Below are 23,255 nucleotides of genomic sequence, written 5' to 3' on the forward strand. Positions count from 1 at the left end.
GCAGTGAGGGGGAGGTGGCGTGGTACCTTCTATTGATTTTGTTTTCCCCTACTTGAGTCCGATTGTTGTTACCAGACTGTATTACGGCACTGGTTAAGCATCCCACCATGCTGCCTGTGAGCCTTCCCTACTTTAAGGAGTTCGGAATTAGTTAAGTTTTTTTTTATCCTTGTTGCCCTCCCTCTGACTGGGTTGTTTCAAGAAGCTGAGATTTTGAGCGAGAAAATTTCCAAGAATTGAACCCGCCTAATGTTCAGTATTGTATTTCGTGGGTTCAACGTTTCAGTTAGTGCCTGTCTACAGGATCTGATCCTTAAACCATTTAATTCTTTTTTCAGTAAAAGTCTTCTTTCAACCGCCAAAGCTCGACAGATGCAGACCAGGTGCACCAAGTTTTCTTCTGCTAGGTGACATAGACGGCACTCCTGGGATCCTACTTGTTGTTCCTTCTTCCATTTGGGCATGAGGTCTAGTGTTGGGAGTTCACCTAGCCTGAGTCTAAGAAAGCATTGCTTGATTTTCCGTGAATAGGGACCAGCCATAAGTAGTGATTCTTTAAACGTTTTATAAGAGTTGAGGATCAACCAGCTGTGCGCCCTTTTAGCCAGAGAGGCCCTGTCTTCTAACCAGCTCTGTAATTTGCTTGCTTTATTCACAGCTTTGTTAAAAGCTGGGATGGGGAGAGACTGGTCCCATGCCTCATCTAATTTCAGCAGACTCTTGCTCTTTTCTAGAAACCTTAAGTAATTGCAGTTCCCTCTTTCTAGGATAATTTCCTGCCAGACTAAATTAGCTAAAGACCCCTTTGAGGCGTGGCTCAATTTGTAACAGCATTTAATGTATGCCACGGGTCGGGCTAGCGACTGCTTGAACAGCTTAAATTCCAATCTGACCTGGGCTGGCGATGCACGCTCAGGGAGCTGAAACACACGCTTATAGGTCTTTATCAGAAGCTTATCCAAGAGGCCTACGTCCATCCCCCTCATTATTTCGGTCCTGTATGTGAGAGTTGGAAGTAGTTTAGCTCTCATTACAGTTGTTAGGGGGTTCAGAGTGTGACCACAAATTGAGTTTGCCAGCTTACAAAAGGCGTAAGTAAGGGCCTGCAATTTGATTTTTATTGCTTCTTTTTGTAGCGAGTAATTATCTCTGGCATCAACCACAACTCCTAAGTATCTATACGAACTTACTTCCTCTAGGGTCTTCCCATTCAAGTGCCATTTACGTTGGCTAGTCGGCCTGCGGTTTAGGGTAATCATTTTAGATTTTTTATGATTGATTTCTAATTCGTTAGATCCTGAGTATTCTTCTAATGCGTTTAGTAGTTTTTGCATGCCTATTCTGGTGTTACTAATTAGTAATAGGTCATCTGAATATAGCATATTAGATACTTGTTGGCCGCCCAGTGAGGGAGGATGGGATGATTGATCATTTTATTTGGCAGAGAGAGCTGCTATGTACAGGTTGAAGAGTGTTGGGGCCAATACACAGCCTTGCTTAACAACGACTGTTGTTTTAACTGCCCTGGATAGGTGAGAGCCTCCCCTCAATTTAACCTTCACCCAAGTATCAGAGTAGATAATTTTGATGGCATTTAAGATAGTTGTGGTAGCCCCCACAGTTGTAATTTGGCCCACAATCTGCCGTGAGGGACACAGTCAAAAGCAGCTTTAAAATCAACAAAACATAAGTAGGTCGGAGTCCCCTTTGCTTTTGCTCTGTTGATGATCAGTCCCAGTGCCATAAAATTTGTTAATGTTCCTTGGTGCTTGGCGAAGCCGGTTTGATTTAGGGGTAAAATATTTTTATCTGCGATCCAGGCTTCTAGGTGTTTTAGCATCCAGGATGAGAAGTACTTGAGGTCAACATATAGAAGAGCGATTAGTCTGTAGTTGCTTGGGGAAGCCGCGTTCCCACCCTTAAATATGGGATGGATTATAGAGCCTTTCCAGGATGCCGGGACAGTGCCTGTTGTAAGCACCTCTTTGAACATTGCAGCCCGGAAATTGGCCCATCTTTCCATTTCCTGTTGAAATCATGCTTGTGGTAAGCCGTTTGGGCCAGGGGCAAAACTGTTCATGATTTTCCAATGATTTTTAATAGTTCTGTTGCCGTAAATTTCAAAACTTCAGGAGCATTGGGTTCCCAGTTAAAGATGTGCCCCTAGATTTGAGGACCTTCTTTGATGGTCAGTTCTTTTAGATGGGACTTTAAGTGGGATACCCATGCTTCCTTTGTTAAGTTAGTATTATTACCTGCTTTTGAACCCTTGTCCATTGTATTAATGATTTTCCAAAATCTCATGGAGTCGGATGTCTTAGTCGCAAAGTGTAATTTGGCCCAAAGGGCCTCCTGCTGGCGTTTTCTGAAGGTCCATAGATCCCTTTTGAACAATTTCCTTTACTCACGCAAAGCAGCCAGTATCGATCCATCATCTGGGCATTTACGCAGTAACCTTAATAGTTTACCTACAGCTGCTTTCTTTCTGCGCACTGGCTGTGGCAAAAGTAGCCATTGACGATGATTTAGTTGTGCTCCCTTTTTTGTGTTGCTTAAGGAGTCTTTTTTTAAGAGATCGGAGGCAAAGTTCTCCCAGACCGTTGTCAACTTTGCCCCACTTGTGGCCACTAAGTCTAGCTTTCGTAGAGACTCTTCTGCCTGGCTTTGAATGGTGTCTGAGGACCATTTAAGTTGTTTTAAATTTTCAGTGCCCATTGCCCCGTTTAAGGCTTTCTGGCTTTTGTGGTGATGTGCGGATCCCAAATACCTGCGGCTTGTGATCGCTTTCCGTACGGTCCATGATACTGAAGGCATTTACTAACGTATACAATGCAGGGGACACCAATGTGTAGTCTAGATAGGAGACCGTTTTCCCAGAGGATCTTGTCCATTCCGGTGGGATGTCTGGCGACTTCCGCCCATTTAGCACAAAGAGGCCTACCGATTCAGAGGTGCATATAAAACTCTCCACTAACTTGTCTTTCCTGTGTTTTTTCGGGAGGGTCTGACTGGGCATCCTTGCCACTGTTTGAATGTGGTCCTCACTGGGGTTGTGGAAAAGGCAGAGATTGAAGTCACCCGTCATTAGCCAAAATGCAGATTTTACTGTGCTTTTTATCCTTAATAGTTGAGTTAACAATTTATTTGCTTCGATGTTTTTTTGGGGGGATTGATGTATATATTGACCAGGATCAGTGGTTCCTGTGTATTTTTCCCCCAGTCGTCCAGCCTGAGTAGTTGAAAGGATTGGTCTTCCTCCTTGTACTCAGAGATTTTTACTAGGATGTTCGTACTAACATAGATAGCTAGGCCTCCCTTTGACCTACCGGGCCTATTGGTTTTTGTAGCTGGGCTAAGATATTCCATGAATCCGATTATTTATATTGATTCCATTGCCCAGGATTCCTGTAAGAGTAGAATGTCGAATTAACTAAATAATTTTGTTACTGCAGGGTCTTCCACCTTTGCCCGTAGGCCACCTGCATTCCAAGAACAAATGGATAATATCCCTTGTACAAGTTGATCATTTACTATTCAACTGTTGCCCATCAGTCCTGGGGGTGAAGCCGCCACTGCCCATTCCCTTTCCAGATGCAGTTGCTGACCCAAGACCACTCTTTTCCTCCCTTCTTCTCTCCATATTTGGACTCTCAGAGGGTGCTTAGGTGGTCTCCTCACTAGACCTTTCTTCAGTGGGTCTACTGGCCTGATGGACTCCTTTCAAAACTGACCATGTACCTTTAGGTTTTCCCAGGTGTTGCGAGTCTAGTAACGGGGTTGGATATCGCTCTCCTTTTGTAGATGGCCACCTCAATGCCCCAGGCTTACAGTAGGTCCTTCCTTTCCATGATCCGCTTTGGGATATCCGGTGCTGAGAAAATAGTGAGTGTTGGATCCGAGTGTTGGTTGCCTCTGGCTTGAATAGAGTCTCCCTGAGCTCTGCTCAGTTAACTTTAAACTGGTATTGTAAAAGGTATCTACTTCTGCTACCATGTCTGAAACATCTAGAAAATGGCTCTTTAGACCCTGTGGTACATGCAAGAGGAAAAGACTTCACTCTGAAGACCCCACCACAAGGACTGTATTTACTGCCTCTACCCTCAGCATAAGATGAAATGTTGTAAAATCTGTAGCACCTTTTCTAAAAAAAACATTAAAGGTAAGGAGGGGAGGCTTCTGTGACTTCCAAAAGTGAAATCTAAAAAGTCTTCTAGTTCTGAGGAGGACAGTGACACCTCTTCAACCTCTCACGAAAGGTCACTTAAGAAGGAAAGGTTGTGTGTCCAGGGAATTTCATTGGAGTCCAGGAAGGCCTCACCATGTGCCTGTCAAGGACAGTTCTAAAAAAGAGAAAAAATACAGAATCTCCTCAGAAACAAGCAGGTCTGAACCTACTACTCCATCTGTGAAGTCTGGAGTCCATCCTTCAAAGCCTGCCACTGAACCGTTAATGACAGAGACAAAAACTGCTTTTAAGATCTTGGCAATGACCTCCTCGCCATCGAAAACACCATTGTCACTGATGAGGACCCTCACCACATTGACATTGACAATGGTGTCAGCAACTACAACATTGACAACACCTGCTATATAATGATCAGTGTCTATTCCATCGACTAAAGCATTATTGGTGAAAGCACAGACAACGACGCAAGTACAAACATCAACGTCGGCCACGTAAATACCCACCTTCACTACAACAGCCCTGTCCGCGACGACCCCATGGACGAAAACAATGTTCTCAACATTGGAGCTAAAAATTGGCTCGATTACATCATCGTCGACGATACTGTCGACCACATTAAAATTTGTAAAGACTTTCCTCCCCCCAGAGCACTCCTCTTCCTCCAAGGTGCCTTTTGGATTTTAAACAGCACGCAAGGAAGTTGGTTCGTGCCATTTCCATAGAGGACTACATCTCCGAAGAAGGCACAAAGATTGTGCAAAACCCAGCTACAAATAGACAAAAAATACAATGCACCAGAGGCTTCTCCTGCCTGCTTTGTGGGACACCCAAAACTGGATTCAGTTATTTCTCAAGCAGCTCAGCACAGTTCAAAATATCCTTCTACGCCTGTCTCACATCCACCAGATTGAGAGGGCAAACGTCTAGACAATATAAATTAAAGATTTTCATCAATGTCTGCCATCAAAGCCTGTGCTGCTAATTCCCTTGTCATATTGGGCCAGTATGATGTGGTCAAATGTGGTCTGATATTGGTGTGCAAATATATCTCTGTTAGAGCATAGAAGATCAGAGGCAAAGAGAATCCTTCAGGAGGGGGAGAGAGAACATCCTCTGAAATAATTGATTGTGTGATGGACATAGCCTCTAATGGATTTCGTCAGCTGGCAGGAGCTCCAGTTTCAAGGCAGCAAGGATGGCTAGGAGCCAGCTCTTTCCAGCCTGATGTGTAATCAGAAATCCTGGACACGTCTTATGATGGGGAATTCAACAAATTGGGTCTCACTGTCAACCACCACATACCATCAACTCTTCCATCAACAAGGATAATATTCCTGGGAGCAGCTTTGGACACCTTTCAAGACAAAGCTTTTCTGTCTCAAGTTAGACAGCTGAGGCTACAGCATTTAGCCCTAAAATGCAAAGGAAAAAGTCAATTTCAGTGTGTCCGTTCAAATTGTTCCTAGGGATGAGGTCCTCAGTGATAAATCTGTTCCCTTTCTCCCACCTGAAAATGAGGCTTTTGCAAGAATAACTAGACAAGCAGTGGATATGAACAGAAGGATCATTAGACGATCTTGTTAAAATCACCCCAGACATTCTAACAGCTCTGAATTGGTGGTCACAACCAGACCATTTTTCTGAAATCCTCATGTTCCTACCTCAGATACCCGACTATGTGATAACCACTGGCGCTCCCCTATAGGGCTGCGACGGACATCTCAAGACCTACAGATTCGGGAAAGGTGGTCTCCGATCCAAAAGACCATGCATAAAAATCAACTGGAGCTCAAAGCAATTTATATAAGCATCCAAGCTTCCCTGCCAATCATAGCAGGTGCCTCACTGTTGGTTTGCACAGGCAATACTACCAGCATGCACTATGTGAACAAACAAGGGGGCACATGATGGTCACCCCTTTCCAGGGAAGGTCAGGAAATTTTGAGCTGGATAATGGCACACTGGATTACACTTTGAGCCGAACATGTTCCCAGAACAAGCAACCTCTTAGTGAACACGCTAAACAGGACATGGAACAACTGCCATGAATGGCAGCTGGAACAGCCAATGCTAAACTGGATCTTCTCTCTCTGAGGCAAGCCGTCCCTAGCTCTCTTTGTGACAAGCAAGAACCCAGGTGGGCCAGGCAGCATTGGTTCATGGAGCTGCTCCTACTATCGGAATCCAACAACATTCACCTGCAACCATCCCATTTGATGATAAGCCAAGTCCAGGGCCTTCATTCAGACCTCACTTCTCTCCACTTATGTGCATGGCTCCTGCATTCAATGAAATGCAGGATCTGAATATTCCTCAGGACTGCAGGGACATTCTCTCAAAGGCAAGAGCAGATGCCATTGTAAAAACATACAGGCTGAAATGGAAATGTTTCTGCCTGTGGTGCCAGTAATCAAACACACATCATATGCAGGCATCACCTAAGCAAATACTACCCTATCTCCTCTCGCTAGCACAGTCAGGATTGGTGTATACATCTATTAAAGTGCATTTCGCTGCAATACCAAGATAGAAACACACATCAAATTCTCTCTCATTGTAGTGAAGCAGGATTATTAAACAGTTTATGAAAAGATTGCTCAGAGCCTTCCCTCCAGTGTGGGCTTCATCCCAGGACTGGGACCTGAACATAGTTCTATCCCAACTCATGAAGAGTCCATTTGAACTCATAACCAGAGCAGATCTCAAGTTTCTCTCTTGGAAGGTCACACTGCTATTAGTGTGAACCTCAGCCAGGAGGGTGAGTGAGATACAGATCTTTACAACCAAAGAGCCTTTTTTACACTTTATTGCTGATTTTTTAATCCTCAGGACAAATCCGAAATTCATACCCAAGGCCCCTTCAAATTTCCATCTTAATGAGCCTGTAATACTACAGACTTTCTTTCCAAACATCCTTTCATACACTAGATAGAAGAAGATGTCTGAAATTCTACTCACATCGCACCAAGCAAATCATGAAAACTGAACAACTGTTGGTTATGTATAGACAGACTTGTACGGGTGCACCAGTCTCAAAAGCAACATATCTCGATGGATCTCAACCGCAATCGAGTTCTGTCACTTCAAAGCTGGCAAGCTACTGACAGCAAAAATCAAGGCACACTCAACTAGAGTGGTCTCCACTTCAACTGCTTTGTTTGCTGGAGTGCCTCTGGAGAGCATATGTTGTGCTGTGACATGAAAGAATGTTCACACATTCACGAAGCATTATTGCCTGGAATCAGCGCAGTGCAGTGATGCAACTGTTGAACAAGCGGTGCTACACCATTTATTTCAATAAGGTAAGCCATTTTTTTGGGTGACATTAGCTTGCGTATCTCAAAAGTAATGATATATGGTTATCGATTTAATCATCTTCATATGGATATATTTTCTGTATATATATTTATACCCTCCATCCCCTATTTGCGCTATTGACATAAGAAATGTAGAAATACAGTAATTTCTTGCTATTCTGATTCAAGCATGTGAATATATGAAAGATCCAATACTGGACTTATTTATCTATAACTGTAGTTCCCCAGCATTGGTATCTTTCATAGATTCACATGCAACACACTTTTCTCCCCTTAGAGGCTCCCCTTATTGCCACGTGATTTATTCTTCCAATCGTGCTCGAAAATCTGAGGGACTCTGTTGGGAGTGTTCTAAAGGGTGCTGTTGCCTGATTGGCTGGAGTTTGGTTCTTTTATAAGGATATGGATAGGCTATTGCAGGGATCGTTCATTTTCATTATAGCCTATCATAATGTTATATACTGCTTTATTATTGTACCGGGGAATCCCACTTTGACAACAGGGAATGTGAAGTATGTGAATCTTTGAAAGATACCAGTACTGACGAACTACGGTTACAGGTAAGTAACTCATGTTCTTATCCCTAGCAAGACTCAACATATTACCAGCCAATGAGATCAAGACTAGAATAACTAAGGGGGCTCATTTACAAGCCCCTTGAGCCACTGGAGCATCACTTTGAGCGACACTCCAGTGGCATTGTGCCCTGCTGCATATTTACAAGGAAGCTTTAAGCCACTTTTCGGCCTTGTAAATATGGACTGCCTGATGCAGTTTTCTGCAGCAAAGGGCCGTGCAATGGTTGCTGCTGTGGACGTACCCACGCAACACCCATTTCTTTTTTACCCTGCCCCATATTTACAAAGAAACGTAAACCTGAGGCAGTACGAAAAAGTAACACCTCCCCAGGGGTGGCGTTAGAGTGGCGCAACAAAGAGAAATACTTTTAGTTCTCCTTGTTTTATGCTCTTTCTAAGTGTGCTGCATTATGTGTGTTGCATTTTGCAGCACACATAGAAGGAGCAAATCGCCATTAATGATTGTTTTTGTGCAAAAAGGTCTCCCTTCCCGCACATAAACAATCAACATCGCAATGCAGGCATCCTTGCACCATGGCGCAAGGGTGGCTGGGTTTGTGTTAGGCAGCTGAATTAGCCCCGGCGCAGGGGGAAAACACCGGGATGCACCATATTCTGGTAAATCTGGTGCATTCATGTATTTTAGAAATGGCGCAGCTCGGCACAGCAAATTGCTTGCAGCACTGCGCTGTACCATTTCCTCGTAAATGAAGCCCTGAGCACTCACTATCTGCCTATGTAACAACCAACATCTAGAAAACATGCCTCACTTACTGCAGGCATGGCAGAAGTGTGGGCCCTTAAGAGCAAGGGTTCCCCAGGGTAAATTTTAAAGTCAGTGGAACAATTAAACCTTGAGCTACGCTCCTTCCTACTGTTCGATCAGTTTGCTGATGAGCAGTGCCATCTTTAGTATGAGAGTAACGTATACAAAGGCAGAGGAATGATGGCCGGAGTGGACAGATTAGACTACCAATGGCCTTGCAAAATTCTGCAGGTGTCTCCTTTCACCCAGCCGGGCAACTAGGAGGAAACACAAATATTTGTGAAGAATCCAGATTTTGGGAAGACTTGCGCCATTAGGGGCATATTTAGGAAGTGGCGCTGCACATAATGCAGCGCCACTTTTCTTGCGCCCCTTAGCACCCCCCAGCACCACCATTTGTGCATCGTATTTAAAATACAGAGCACCATGGTGGTAGTTAGGGGACTAGCGTCTGAATTTGTCACGCTAGTCTAGTGCTCTGCAGGATTAGCCTAAAAAATTCTGACGCTAATCCTTCAAAGCACCCAGACGCCTGTTGTAAGTAATGGAAGCCTCCTTTTAACACCTGCTCTGAGCAGGCTTTAAAAGTGCTGAAAACATGGGGCAAGGAAATCTCTCAGATTTCCTTGCACCATTTTTTTGGCCCCCTTAATGGGGGAACTCTCCCTTTGCATATCTTGTGCCTGGCGCAGACATAATGTAGAGCAAAGTGTTACAAAGTGGTGCAATGCATACATTGCACCACTTTGTAAATATGGCAAAGCGTTTTTGGCCTTCTAACGCCACATTTGTGTAAAAAAAATGACGCTAATGTGGCATTGGAATGGGGTCAGGGGCTCTTAAATATGCCCCTAAATGTGTACTGAAAAATGGGAAGCTTGTCTGGCCTTGCTGGGAGTTGAAGTTGTGCTATGCAGATCACACCAAATGTCAGCAGAGAGCATTTAACTTGCTGAGACATTTGCTTAACTTACCTATTCTCATACTTTGGTACTAGTAAATTACTTAATTCCACTGTAACCTTCAAGTTGGGCAATGACTTTTACAGCCTCCCTTGTAAGGTCCACCAGACAAAGAAACTCTTTTCAGTACTTCTTATCCCATTATACCCCATCTTCCTCCACCTCAGTTCTTAGTTGTTCTACTGGGCAGTTGTGCTAACAGTGTACAGACGATTACATTGTTGTGGATGTGGGGTTTTCCATGACAACTCCTCTGAATGTAATCTCCACCCATTTAACTTATTACACCATATTTCTACATAAGACTAAGGGTCTGAATTAGATTTCGGTGGACAGGTTACTCCGTTGCAGTGGTGACGGCTATCCCATCTGCCGAAATATAAATCCCATTATTTCCTATGGGAGTTAGATTTCAGAGGATGGAATATCTGTCACTGTTGTGATAGAGTAACGCGTTTGCCAAAATCTAAATCAGGCCCTAAGCCTTACATGTAGAAGTTTACTTAACTCGTGTTGTGCATGAAAAGCAGATGGTCCAATTGTTGATGTGTTTGTATGTCAGTACAATATGGTGAGGACAATTTGGAAGATGTCTCTTTAAAAAAAGTGTCAGGAAACTCATGGCATTTGTCCAGCCATATTGCCATTGTAGTTAAATAGCATTTTGTCCTCCAGGAATACATGGTATATAGCTACCAGTGAAGGGTGTACCATAGCATTTATTTTGACAGTTCATCCAGGGGGAAGGCCATGTTCCAAAGTAAACATACTAAGGGGCAGATTTAAGAACCCCGGGCGCCACCGGAGCGTCACTTTTCGTGATGCTGCGGTGACGCTAACCACTGCTCCATATTTACAAGGGGGTACAATGCCACTTTTTGTGGTGTTAGGCCTCCTTGTAAATATAGGCCCCTCCGATGCGGTTTTCTGCATCAGAGGGGAGTGCAATGGATGTTGCAGTGGGAGTTCCATCGCAACACCCATTGCTTTTGACGCTGCGCCAGATTTAAGAGAAATTGTAAATCTGAGACAGTGCCTAAAACCAAGGCCACCCCAGGGGTAACGATAGCATGACAAAATTAGGACGAATGCTTTTATTCCTCCTCGTTTTTTTGTTTTGTCGATGTGTGCTGCATTTTGCAGCACACATAGAAGAATCAAAATGCCATGGATGATTGTTTATGTGCAGGAAGCTGTCCCTTCCCACACCAAAACAATCATTCCGAAATGGCGCTTTGGTACTTCTATGTGTGCTGCATTTTGCAGCACACATAGAAGTGCCAAATCACCATTATAGATTGTTTATGTGCAGGAAGAGCACCTTCATGCACATAAACAATCTATCCCCTCAACGCAGACGCTCTTGCACTATGGAGCAAGGATGCCTGCGTTGGCGCATGCAGCCTAATTCAGCACCGGCACAGGGAGAAAACAGTGGTGCACCATATTCCTGTAAATACGGTGCACCCCTGTGTTTCAAAAGTGGCGTGGCATTGCTATTTTTGGCACAGCACTACGCTGCGCCATTTTGGCATAAATCATGGCCTAAAACTGCAAGCTGTCCTGCTATCGATGGAGTGATGTCAAGACTAATAACCTTTTCAAGCTCTCTGATGAGGTGAAGGTCTGGCTCGGGCAAGCATACAATGGTTTGTGCATGTTTGACTTGCAAGACATATTGCTTTTTGAGCCCAACCTCTGTGTTCTCTCCCCACAAATTTTAAGTGCATGTATGTATCCCCAGTGGAACATTATGAAATTATATTTTCTTTTCACCTAGTTTAGTTAGCACTTCGGATCATGCCTGCTACATAGGCCGGGCAGTGCTTAATTTGTGCCAGTGTTTGAAGGTGAGGTCCACTGGAACTCATTTTTTGCAGACCGGAACTTATTTTTCATTAAACACACTGTGACCCAAGAACAAGAGAGAGAAAGACAGAAGATAGGGAAAGAAGGAGGAAGAGATAGAAAAGAAAACAGTGTCAAAGGGAGAAAGAAGAGATGAAAAGGAACCAGCAAGAGTAAGATAAAGAGGCAGGTGGAAGGCTGGTGGAAGAAAGAGGTATGAGGTGAAATTATGACTAGACAAGCTTGATATTGGACAACTCTAGGATTCTGCAGAGTTTTTAAGTTGTTCCAACAAAATCTTTAGTTCACTGCATTTTTTCCCTGCGATTCTTTCTGCCCACCACCACTCTTCCCTGCTGCAGCTGCTGTCCAGGAAGCAATGCCCTCCCCCCCCCCCAAAGCTTAGCTAGCATCCCTCAGGAGGAAAAGTAAAATTATAATAAAATTGTCTTATTAACATTTTATTTTTCATGATTGACTTTGCTGGGCTCACAGCAGTGGCCGGCCTAGTGGGGGAGCCTCCACTGCAGATCAATCTTGAGGATACAATGCTGTAGGTTACTGTTGAAATCTTGGGGGCTGACTTAAATGGGTGGACCCTTGCCAATATATATGAAGGACTGGACTACCTGATAGCAATTCAGTTCTTTAAAAGTCTTGCAATAATCTAAAATGAAAGATGTTTTTCCAATTTTGAATTGAAATCAAAGCTCAAACATTTTTCTTTTTTCAGAAAGGGATTCATGAATGGAATTTCACAGCTTCCTCCATTAGAGGAATAAGGTAGGCTCACTACTGTTCTTACATTAAGACTAAATGTTAAAATAAAGAGAAGCTGTTTTTGATGGTGAAAAATCAAAATGTTACATTTGTTCCTTATCTGTTGATAAGGAAAACGGTTATTCATTATTGCACTAGACCAAGAATCTTTAGACATTTTTTATGCCTGTTACACGGATCTGGTCTATGTAGGAAATCTAATATTTCTTTGAGTGAAATATTTTAAAAAATAAGAAACAATTGAGGGTGTGGCTACCCATCAGACTGGATGCTGGGAATTTGAATTCCTCTCAGGGCTCCAAGTATCTTGTTAATTCTGTAGGTGCTGCCTGTGGCCCCCTCTATCTCCTCAGTTTGGCACATGTCCAGGCCACAACCCTGCCTGAGTCTGGGACACATATTGAAGATGACAGGCCAATGTGATAGTCGTGGGCGAGAAGGAGCTTATTCTGGAGTGCCTTTAGTGTTGCCCCAATATGTAGTGGCATTTATCATGGGAGGTCCAAACAGATAGAGGGAGCTGTCTGGGGCCTCTCTGTCTGGGACCTCTGACTCTCATCTGAAAAAGTAGAGCAAAATATTTTTTAGAGGACTGCTTCTGCTGATCCCTGGAAAGGATCCACAGCTTTGAAAGGCAAAAAGGTATCTGGGGATGAGGCAAAAATGCGCAACGGGTTATATTTGAGATAACTATAACTATAAGTGCTGAATTTCTATGGGTTTGTGCGTGCAAAATGTGAACCTAACTATAGCATCCCTGAAACCTTTGTTTTTTTCTGTGAATTTCTAAGGTTTTTTTAAATTCTATTTCCTAGCTATAATGTCCCTATGACCTTTCGTTTTCTCAGTGAACTTCCAGGGTTTTTTAATGTTGGGTAATATTTAATTACCTTACGTTAATCCAACCCATTTGGCCCTCCTCCCTATGCTCATTTTGGCCAAGGGGACCCCATCCCCCAGGGCTCGGCCACATGCTCCTGGGTGCCCTGTCCCTAGCTGGGCACCCAGTATGGACTTATGGGAACCTCAGGGGGAGCCTCAAGGCTCCCACAGTCCCAACCAGTTTGTCTTCTGGCGGAGCCGACATTGCTCCTGCACGCAAGGAGATGCTGCACATAGCAGCTCTGTTTGTGCGGGAGCAATAATTTCATTTAATTTCTTTCACTGCCTGCACACATATTTAAAGCTCCCGCTTGCTGGAAGAGGAGTGTTTGATTGTGCTTAGTACGAGCTGCCACAGCTTCCACCAAGCTAAAGCAAACAGCTACCTTCCAAGTGTGGGCACCTCAGGAGGTAGCAGGAGCCAGCCCTGGGGGTGGCAGTTTCCACGACCATGTGTGGTTCAAGTAGAGGCACCACGTGGCCCCCTCCTTCTTTTCTATTTGGCCCTGTACTTTTATAAGTTGTAGCTGGGGGGGTAGCTTTTTCTCAGCCCCCCTTAACAGATTACCCCAAAACTTTACATGAACAACAAAACCCTTGGGCACACCTTTTTTGGCAAATTTCCTGAAGATTTGTCGTCGGTGTCAAAGAAATAGCCAAGTCAAAAAAGACTTTTTCAATAGAATTTAGGTCCTAAATATAACTACGTACTGGTGACCGCCAGTAGATTTTACATATATATATGTATATATATATATATATATGCTGCGATCAGAGCTCCATTTTGCCAGGGCCCATTACAGGGGTGGCACGTCGTACAGCAGAGACAACCATAAGATCATAAATTCCAACAGCCACAAACAAAACTGAAAGATGTTCACTCGGGCATTGAATGTGCATAAGAAATGTATTGTGAGACCCGCTTCGACTATAAAAAGTCTTGTTCACTACACACAAGTTCGGACATATTGATTACATTTATAATACTAAAAAAAACTATAGAAAAAGGACTACTGCCCAAAGTAAAACGAAAGAAGATAAAGAAAAGAAATACAGAAGGAACAATACATTTCTGATGTGCATTATATGCCCGAGGGCACGTCTATCAGTTACGTTCGTTGTAATATATGTGTGTGTGTGTATGTATATATATATATATATATATATATATATAAGTATAGATATATAGGTGCAGAAGTGCCCTATACCAGAGTACCTGCTTATTTCGGAGATGTGGCGATACTCTTCAATTAAAAGTATTGCACCTCTGCTGAGAAGTGCAGGTACTCTCCCACTCAAAATAAGAAAGTGCAGATACTCTGTACCGTACCAGTTAGTACTGGCCCATTTAAAGCACTGTTTTATATATATATATATATATATATATATATATATATATATATATATATATAGATATAGATATACATATATATATTACCCAGTTGCACCTACCACTAGGTAGTTATAGGGTTAGGACCGAGTTTCTGTATAAAAAGTGTTTTTTTACTTGCCTATAACTTTGGCTCTGCTTGATGAATCTTTGCAAAACTTTGCAAAACGTTTTGCCAGTCATGTCAGATGCTGCCTGGAAAGTTTTGGAGTGATCCTTCCGGTGGTGGGGGTGAGGGGAGGGGTGGGGGGGGGGGGAACCAGGAAAAAGGAGGGTCCCAATTTTTTTTTCCCCATTCATTTTTCTATAGGGATTTTGAACAGCGATAGCACCAAAACTAACAGACGGAATTACACACAATTTGGCAGAAAAGTAGTCTTGGTCCAGAAAGCGACCTTTTTGGTTTTGGTGTAATTCCGTGTAGTAGTTTTTGAGAAATGAAGGAGAAAACAAATTTGTATATATAGGGACGCAAAGTATTCACAGCCCCTCTAGATCTCGAGCTGAGATCTGATTGGTTGACAACACTGCTGCAGCAGAAGCCGTTGAAGAGTTGTCAGCAATCTTGGGACTCGGCTTCAGTACTAACACCCTGACCACTTAGCTCTGGTGGTGGGGTCCCAAAGGGAACCCCCCAGGGCTAAAAGGCTTTTATTTTATTTTTATGCCGTAGTCATGGTGGATCTGCGGATCTGCTGTAAAATAAAATTTAAAAAAACAAAGTGCAGGCTCCAACGCTTCATTATTATAAAGCCCCCGGATGGGCCTATTCCCGGGGGTATTTGCTTAAAAATGTGGGGGGGATCATCCTGGCCCTTTTCCGCTGGCCCAGGGCTTAAGGTTAATATGAGGGGGCCGCGTGCCCCCCGCTGCACAGAGGATCACCACCTCCCCAAGCTGTAATTAAATATGCGGGGGCACGTGCCCCTCCGCTGCCCCAGGGATCACCATCTCCCCGGGGCATACATAAAACAGTAGAGAAAGGGGTCACTTTCAGACCCCCTTCATCCCCTGGGATCAGCACCTCCCCTGATTGTTGGAGGGGGGTCACACAGCCCCCCTTGAGGAGCCTCTGATGGACCGGTGCACCGTCACCCCCAGGGCCGGCTCCTTCTATGTCCTGGTGTGCCCACCCCGGAACATATCTGTTTGCTGTGGCTTGGCTGCGGTTATGAAGCTGCAGCCAAGCCACAGTAAACAATTTTGTCAAACAGGTCCCGCTGTCAAAAACACAGCTTTCATCTCTGTCCCCAGCATGCGTGCAGGGGACAGAGATTAAATGCTTCAGAAAGCAGGGAGCTGCTGCTTAAAGCAACTCCTTGCTTGCTGAATCAGTGACACCATGAGGGAAGCCTTAAGGCTTCACCCGTGGCCAGATAGGACGTAAAGGGCATTGTGGAAAATAAGAAAAAGATGTAGATACTGCATGGGAGCCCTTGAGGACTCCATGGCGGTCCCAGGTAACACATAAAGACACTGAAACACCCACTAAAACACTGATGTACGCACTCTCACACCCAGACAGACACTGTCACAGCCACTCTCACCCACAGAAACACCCTCTCACACCTACTCTGACACCAAGAGAGGCTGCGTCCAACTTCCGCCACGCACGGCCAAAGGGCTGTGCACAGCATAGGGTTGGGTGGCTAGGGGGGTTAGCCGCAGGGTCTGGCTGCAGGCCAGGTCTTGCGGACAAACTCTGCTGTGCACGGGTGCAGGCTGTGCACAGTGTAAGGTTGGGTGCTTATAGGGGATTGACCTCAGGGCCTGTCTGTGCACGACTGTGGTTTGATTAACGTATAGTCATGTAAATGACTATATGTTAAAAAAAAACATAGAAATACACTGAAAAAAACAAAGGCTAAAAGGATGTTATAGTTAGGAAATAGAATTTTAAAAAACTATAGAAATTCACTTAAAAACCAAAGGTTACAGGGATGTTATAGTTGGGCTCACATTTTAAGCGTACCAAACCATAGAAATTCACCAGTTATAGTCAGAGTTATCTCAAGTAACTTTAACCCGTGGTGCCCTAAAGTAACCATGACTTGCACCCTCGCATCACCACCAGTAGTTATAGTTAGGACCTAGTTTCCATAAACCATAAACAGAGCGTTGTTTGTTTTGCCTATAACTTTAGCGCCGCTTGAGGAATCTTCATAAAATGTTTAAAACTTATACTTTGATCCGTTCAGCTGCTGTCTTGAAAGTTTCGGGTTGATCCAACAAGCGGGGGCTGAGAAAAAGGCAGGGTCCCAAAATGCGTTTTCCCCATTAATATTTCTGTTGGGTCTTTAGACACGCCTACAGCCCAAACGCAAAGGCCTGATTGGCTGGCCATCATTTTGTTTGTTGCGTTGACTCGAGGGTGGGAAAAGAAGAGTGAAAAAACACATAAAGAATCAAAGTACCGGTATCCTGACCCCAAAGGACAAACGTGCCAAAAATTGCCCAATTATTTTTTTTCATCTGATTCACGGATCCACGATGGATACACGGATCCCAAGTTCTTGAATCCACTTGTAGATCCACAAATCCAGAGAAAAATGTAAAACAAAACACCCTCTGCATCCAAACTCATGCTGCACACGGCGGAAGGCAGTGCGCAGCTTGAGTTTGGGTGCATGCAGGAGGGTTGGCCGCCAGGCCTGGCCATAGGCTGTGCGCAGCGCTGCTTATATTTAAGTCTGCACATGCTAAAAAAAACATAGAAATTCACTGAAAAAACAATGTTACAGGGACGTTATAGTTAGGTTCTGAATTTCCTTGCACAAAACCATAGAAATTCAGCAGTTATAGTTATGGTTAACTCAAGTAGCTATAACTTGCACCCTAAGGTAACTAACACTTGAGACCTCGCCATGCACATTTTACATCATTGATGACACCTTCAATGACAACACTGGTATTATTACTGCAACATTTGTAATAAAATTATTGATTAGAAATCTGTGCTTTGCAGGGAAGCAAGTTGTAGTTACCTTAGGGCGTGAGTTATGGATACTTGAGTAAACCATAACTATAACTGCAGAACTATGGTTCTGTGCAAGGAAATTCAGAACCTAACTATAACATCCCTATAACCTTTGTTTTTGTTCAGTAAATGACCCACACCAGGTCAAAGTTACTAGAAAATGGGGAGGGGAACATTTAGCCCCACTCACCGAGCCTCTAAATGCCTCGGGGTGTCCACCATCAGGTAAATGAGTGGCCCTGTGGGGTGTGGTTCTCTAGGGGATGGGGCCCCAGGTCCTAGTAAGGTTAAGAGAGGAGGCCATGCACCCCTCCCCTTTATTGAAGTGAGAGGCCTTGGGGGATGCGGTCACCAGGACCTAACAAAGCTCAGGAACAGGAGCAATGCGGCCCCCTATATTTATAGAAAATGCCCTGGGGGATGGGGACCCCAGGGCCTAACTACACTCGGGGAGGGGGACCACATGGCCCTCCTTCCCCTTTATTCAGATGAGTGGACCTGGGGGATGGGGTCCCCAGGGCCTCACAAAGGCTCTGGGATAGTGGCCATGCGCCCCCCTCTCATTTAATTGTAGTAGTACCTCTAAGAGATGGGATCCTCACGGCCTAACAAGGCTTGAAATGGTTCGCTCCCCTTTAAATAAAAAAATCGCCCCGGGGAATGAGGTCCCCATGCCCTTATATGGCCCAGGGGTGGCATACGCCCCTCGTCTCCTTTGGAAAAAACAAGGAGGGCACTCCCCCATTAGGGGGTCTGTGGAAAATGGTGCATCTAAAAGATTTCTTTGTGCCATTTTTTTCAGCATTTTTAAAACTTGCTCAGAGCAGGTGTTAAAAAGGGGCACACCATTGGTTACAATGGGCCACTATGTAGTGGTCAGGGTTTGCGCCAAAATGTTGGTGCTAACCCTGAATAGCACATCAATGGCGTTAAAATTGTGTCATTATTTCCCCCGACCCTGCTCCATGGTGCGCCGTATTTTAAATACGGTGCACACATGGTGGCTGTAAGGGGTGCTAAGGGGTGCATGGAAAGTGACGCTGCACTGGGTGCAGCGCCACTTTTCTTAAATCTGCCCCTATGTTTCCTGGGGTCTATGTAGTAGAACCACAGGAAAGCTGACATTTTTCTAAGCATGATCAAAGCTATAGCTTTTGCTGTTCATTTTGGGTATGAAGGGATTTCTGGGGTTTGGATTTAAGGATGCATTGTGTGGATTGAGGGATGTGAAGGAAAGAGTCTGAACTTGTTAATATGCTTCATTTAACCATTTACTGACTGACATTACAATGATCTCTTGATAAAACCAACAGACCTGGCTTCTATATATTGCCCATGCCTTCCACTAAAAAAACTTGGATTTTCACTGAAAAAAACAAAGATTAAAGTGACATTTCGGTATTCAAAATTTATTTTGAAATTCACTGAAAAAAAACAAAGGTTAAAGTAACATTATAGTTAGGTGACAATGCCAATTGCAACATTACCTTATAAACAAAAAAAACTACATTTCAACAGTTATAGTTAACTGAAGTAACTAAACTGAGCCCTGAGGTAACTTAAATTCACACCCCAATAATGCACACGCACTACTAATAACTTCACATAGTACATCACTCATGACTTGTGATAAGACTTCATTGATCACATTTCTGCCGACATCTTAAATGATATAATTGATGACAACACTGTGCATGGCGGGAGCACCATGGATAGTGTTGTCATCAATTATATCATTGATGCAATTATTGTGCAATGAAGTGCTGATGTGTGATGTTTGATTTTATGGGTTTTTAACCTAAAATGAACTTTGATAGCTATATATAGAGTACAATAGCTATTTGTGCAAAGATACTAAAATTTATGCCTGAATGGTTTGTCAACAAAACTAACTATATGAGTAAATTAGGTTAGCAGGTTAATGTGCCTAACACACAAACTCAGTAAGCCTTAGACAACTCCTTGATTAAGACTTTTTTCTTTTTTACAGCATATCCAAGTTTGATGAACGATGTTGTTTTCTTTATGTTCATGATAATTCAGATGACTTCCAAATATACTTTTCTACTGAAGACCAGTGCGGCAGGTAAAGTATCAGACCTCAGTCCCGTTGGCAATGTTTACTGTGCTGACACACTGCTACGTGAGAGAGGAGTGCACAGTTTAAGATTGTAAAATATGTCCGCATGTAAAGATCATTGTAAAAGGCTTTTCTACCCGTGATGTACAAGAGTGCCATGGGCCATAGTGCGAGCATTGAAAGGATCTGCCCTGACAACTGGTGATTAGTACACTAGTGCAATGATCAGGGTTGAGTGGGCCCCTGCTGCGTCATTTATAGATGTTCCCCTCTTACTAAAAGTAGTGTTTCATAAATATGAGTGAAAAGAAATATAACAGAGTAGAAACCAAAATAGGGAGTGTGGCCTGGCACGATAAAGAGGACATGAATTCCTCGCTTGTTTACTCATCCAACAGCAATCAGGTAATTGATCCTTATTAACACTTGTTCTTATCCGTGTGGCCGAGGGCGGCGGGTGATCCTTACCAAAAGTAAACGAAGTCTCCGGGGTTTTGTGAAGCTTTCTGATGCTGAGGTGCTTGCCCTCAATGCTGTCAACCAAGGGTGGTAGCACTGTCCTGGAGCCGAGGCGTGCATGATTCGGAAGCCACTCTTTGTAAAGGTGCTGCGCAGTGCACTCCTGGTGATCTGTACAGGTACTAGCTGCTTGTTAGTTCGACAGTCATGCTGCAGGAGGGAGGGTGTGCAGTGATCCGATGAGTGCATTGCAGGCCACAGGAGTGACCTTCAGGGCTGTGGTGTGCAATGAAGCCATTGTGCAGTTCCTGCCAAGGAGTGACTCATGGTGTGGGGTCTCGGATGATGCCACCTCTCCCTTTGAGAACTTTGTTTTCTGTGTTGCATAGGACCACGCGAGGTCATCAGGTTGTCTGTCTCCTGCATTTGGAAGAATGAATTCAGTGAGGCACCCCTTGTCAGGGATTGTGATTTCGATGTGATTGTGGGGGACCCCTTCTCTCTTTATGGTGACTCCTTTCCTTTGTTATGCTCTCTCCGGTGTAGCAGCCAATTGTATATACTGAATCTCTTGTGGACATCTTTGGTCTTTGGTGGCTTCTCAGAGAAATCAGTGTTTTTTTCAGTGTTGAATACTCAACTGCAAACCAGTCTTTGTGTGAAGAAAGTGAGCTTTCAAAACATAGGCATGCATGTGGCCTGGAACAAGGAAGTGCACTAGGCGCATAACCTGATTCTTTTGCTAAAAGTGCTGCATAGAGACTTATAGGGTTGGATGATCGACTGAGCTACCCTACCTAAAAAGGTAACCCATTCCCTAAATGCTTTTTATCTGGCAAAAATACCTTTATGGATTGCAGGAGTGCTTTTTTCAAAGGGATACTGGAATCATGTGTGCATTCCTGTGGGTTGGGGATCTACCTAGTGTGACTTTGAATAAATGATATCGATCAGTGCTTTATAGCGGGATGGTGATAGCCAACATACAACATTACTACTGGGCCGATCATCACATGCTTGTAAATGACTAGAAACTCTGTGGTGCTCTTGGAGAGCATAAATATGCTCTACTAGGCTTCCCAGTACATAGTCCCCAGAAGCGAAACAGATATACTGAGTAATAAGAAAGTAACACAGATAATACATTAGGTTGTTTTGCCCCTTGGAAGGGGCAGTGGGAAGAGGTTTGATACCAGGATGGCAGAGGGCCTTTTCAGTCAGTCTTAGACTACCTCAATTAAATTGCCTGCACCTTGTCCACTATTCTCCAGAGAGATATGAAAGATGAGACATACCCAGTCTCCAGACAACTTTATGGGCCCTTCTCATAAAGGACAGTTTTTTAGGGAGCTACGTTGTATTGCCCATCCTTGGCCTAGTCAAGACCCGGAGGTCAACACTGGAACAAAACATTAATTAACCCAATTTACTAGTGGCCAAGTGGGGCATTGTGGAAAAATTGGCAGAACAAATTTGAAGAGGACTGGTGAGAGGCTTTGTGGCATGTATACGTGTGCATTGTTGGAATCACCTATGTACTTCACTAGAGGATTACCCCATAAACACATCAACACATGAGATCCGTTGATGCCCATTTATTTCTGCCCATAGATGATGGAGATGGGGGAGTGCACTTGACTTTGCAAGAATGAAGGGGATGGGGACCCGTTGGGATTTCCAGTTCCCTTGTGTTGAAACTTCATGTGCACTTACTGGCTGCAATGTTCTGCAAAGCCCAAAAAGCATTTATACAAAAACATTCTCATTTGTCAAGCAAAGGCATTCATCAATGAGGATCCCCCTGCACCATCCCAAACGATTTCCTGTTTAATTTAAAAAAAATGAATTTTGGCAGAGAACTGTGTGTTCGCCCTTAACTGCAGTTGCTGATGCCGCATTGAAATATAAAACCCACATTTCCCACGTATTAATGGATAGAAATAAAATAGAAACAATCTATTAATTTTGTATTCTGGTTCTTTTTTCTAAGAATTATGCACTTGTTTATGTCATTTAACCGCAGGGAAGGTAGTGATTTTTTTAGGCCTAATGTTAGCCAAGCCCTTTTGATTCTACTAAAATTATATGTATAATATACCTAATTAAAGAGGCTGTTTGCCACCTCCCTTCATCCATTGGCCTGTTGTTGTGACATTCACATTTTGCCTTCACCCACTGCTTCCCCCCACCACAGCATACCACCTGGGGTAATGGGTCAGCCTATTACAGCAACTAGTTAACTTCCCTTTGAGTAACTACATTTTGTTCCTTTACAATGAGCACATCCACACACAAGGTAGTTCCCTTCATTGCCGGTGTTTTTGTTGTAACTTATAATTACTTTAGAGTTGCCAGCCTGAGGTGAAAATAGGACCTTCCCCCAGATGTGAGGATAGGACACATTCCATGTTTTATCAACTCCTGCCTCTTGCCAGTTGTTAGAAAAGGGGTCTTTGGTTGGCAGTCAGGTTACCCTCTGTCCAAGCGAGGACCCTCACTCTAGTCAGGGTAAAGGAGACACCCTCAGTTAACCCCCGCTCACCGCCTTGGTAACTTGGAACGAGCAGGCAGGCTTAACTTCAGAAGCAATGTGTAAAGTATTTGTACCAACACACACAATAACTCAGTGAAAACACTCCAAACACAGGTTTAGAAAAATAGATACAATTTATCTAAACAAAACAAGACCACAATAACAAAAATCCAACATACACAAGTCAAGTTATGAATTTAAAAAAGAATAAGGGTCTTAATCCTTAGAAAACTGTCAGAATGCTGTTATTGCACAAACATACCTGGGTCACTTCAAAATAAAGCCGTACGGTGAGTCTGCTTCGAGAAAGGCCAGCGATGCATCGATTGATCACTCGCAAGCGAGACCGTGCCTCATTCCTCCTCAGGTCGGGTCGGCATGTATCGTTTCTTCTCTCCCGCAAGAGAGCGATGTGTCAATCCGGACGGGCACCTCGGGTCCGGGCAGGTTTTGCGTTGATTTTCCACACCCAGGGATGTTGTGTTGAAATCCGATCA

The 23,255-nt window shown here is 43.8% G+C and overlaps 1 protein-coding gene across 1 annotated transcript in view; it reads left to right on the forward strand.

The window, feature by feature from the left end:
• The window catches only part of MAP3K15 (mitogen-activated protein kinase kinase kinase 15), a 1,103,876-nt gene that overhangs the window by 768,730 nt on the left and 311,891 nt on the right, over positions 1-23,255 (forward strand). The window contains exons 12-13 of the mRNA XM_069204696.1: positions 12,391-12,440; positions 19,677-19,772. Of these exons, the coding sequence (XP_069060797.1) occupies positions 12,391-12,440; positions 19,677-19,772 (146 nt within the window). The remainder of the gene's footprint in view (positions 1-12,390; positions 12,441-19,676; positions 19,773-23,255) is intronic.

Source organism: Pleurodeles waltl, chromosome 8, assembly GCF_031143425.1.
Source record: "Pleurodeles waltl isolate 20211129_DDA chromosome 8, aPleWal1.hap1.20221129, whole genome shotgun sequence".
NCBI classification, from domain to species: Eukaryota; Metazoa; Chordata; class Amphibia; order Caudata; family Salamandridae; genus Pleurodeles; species Pleurodeles waltl.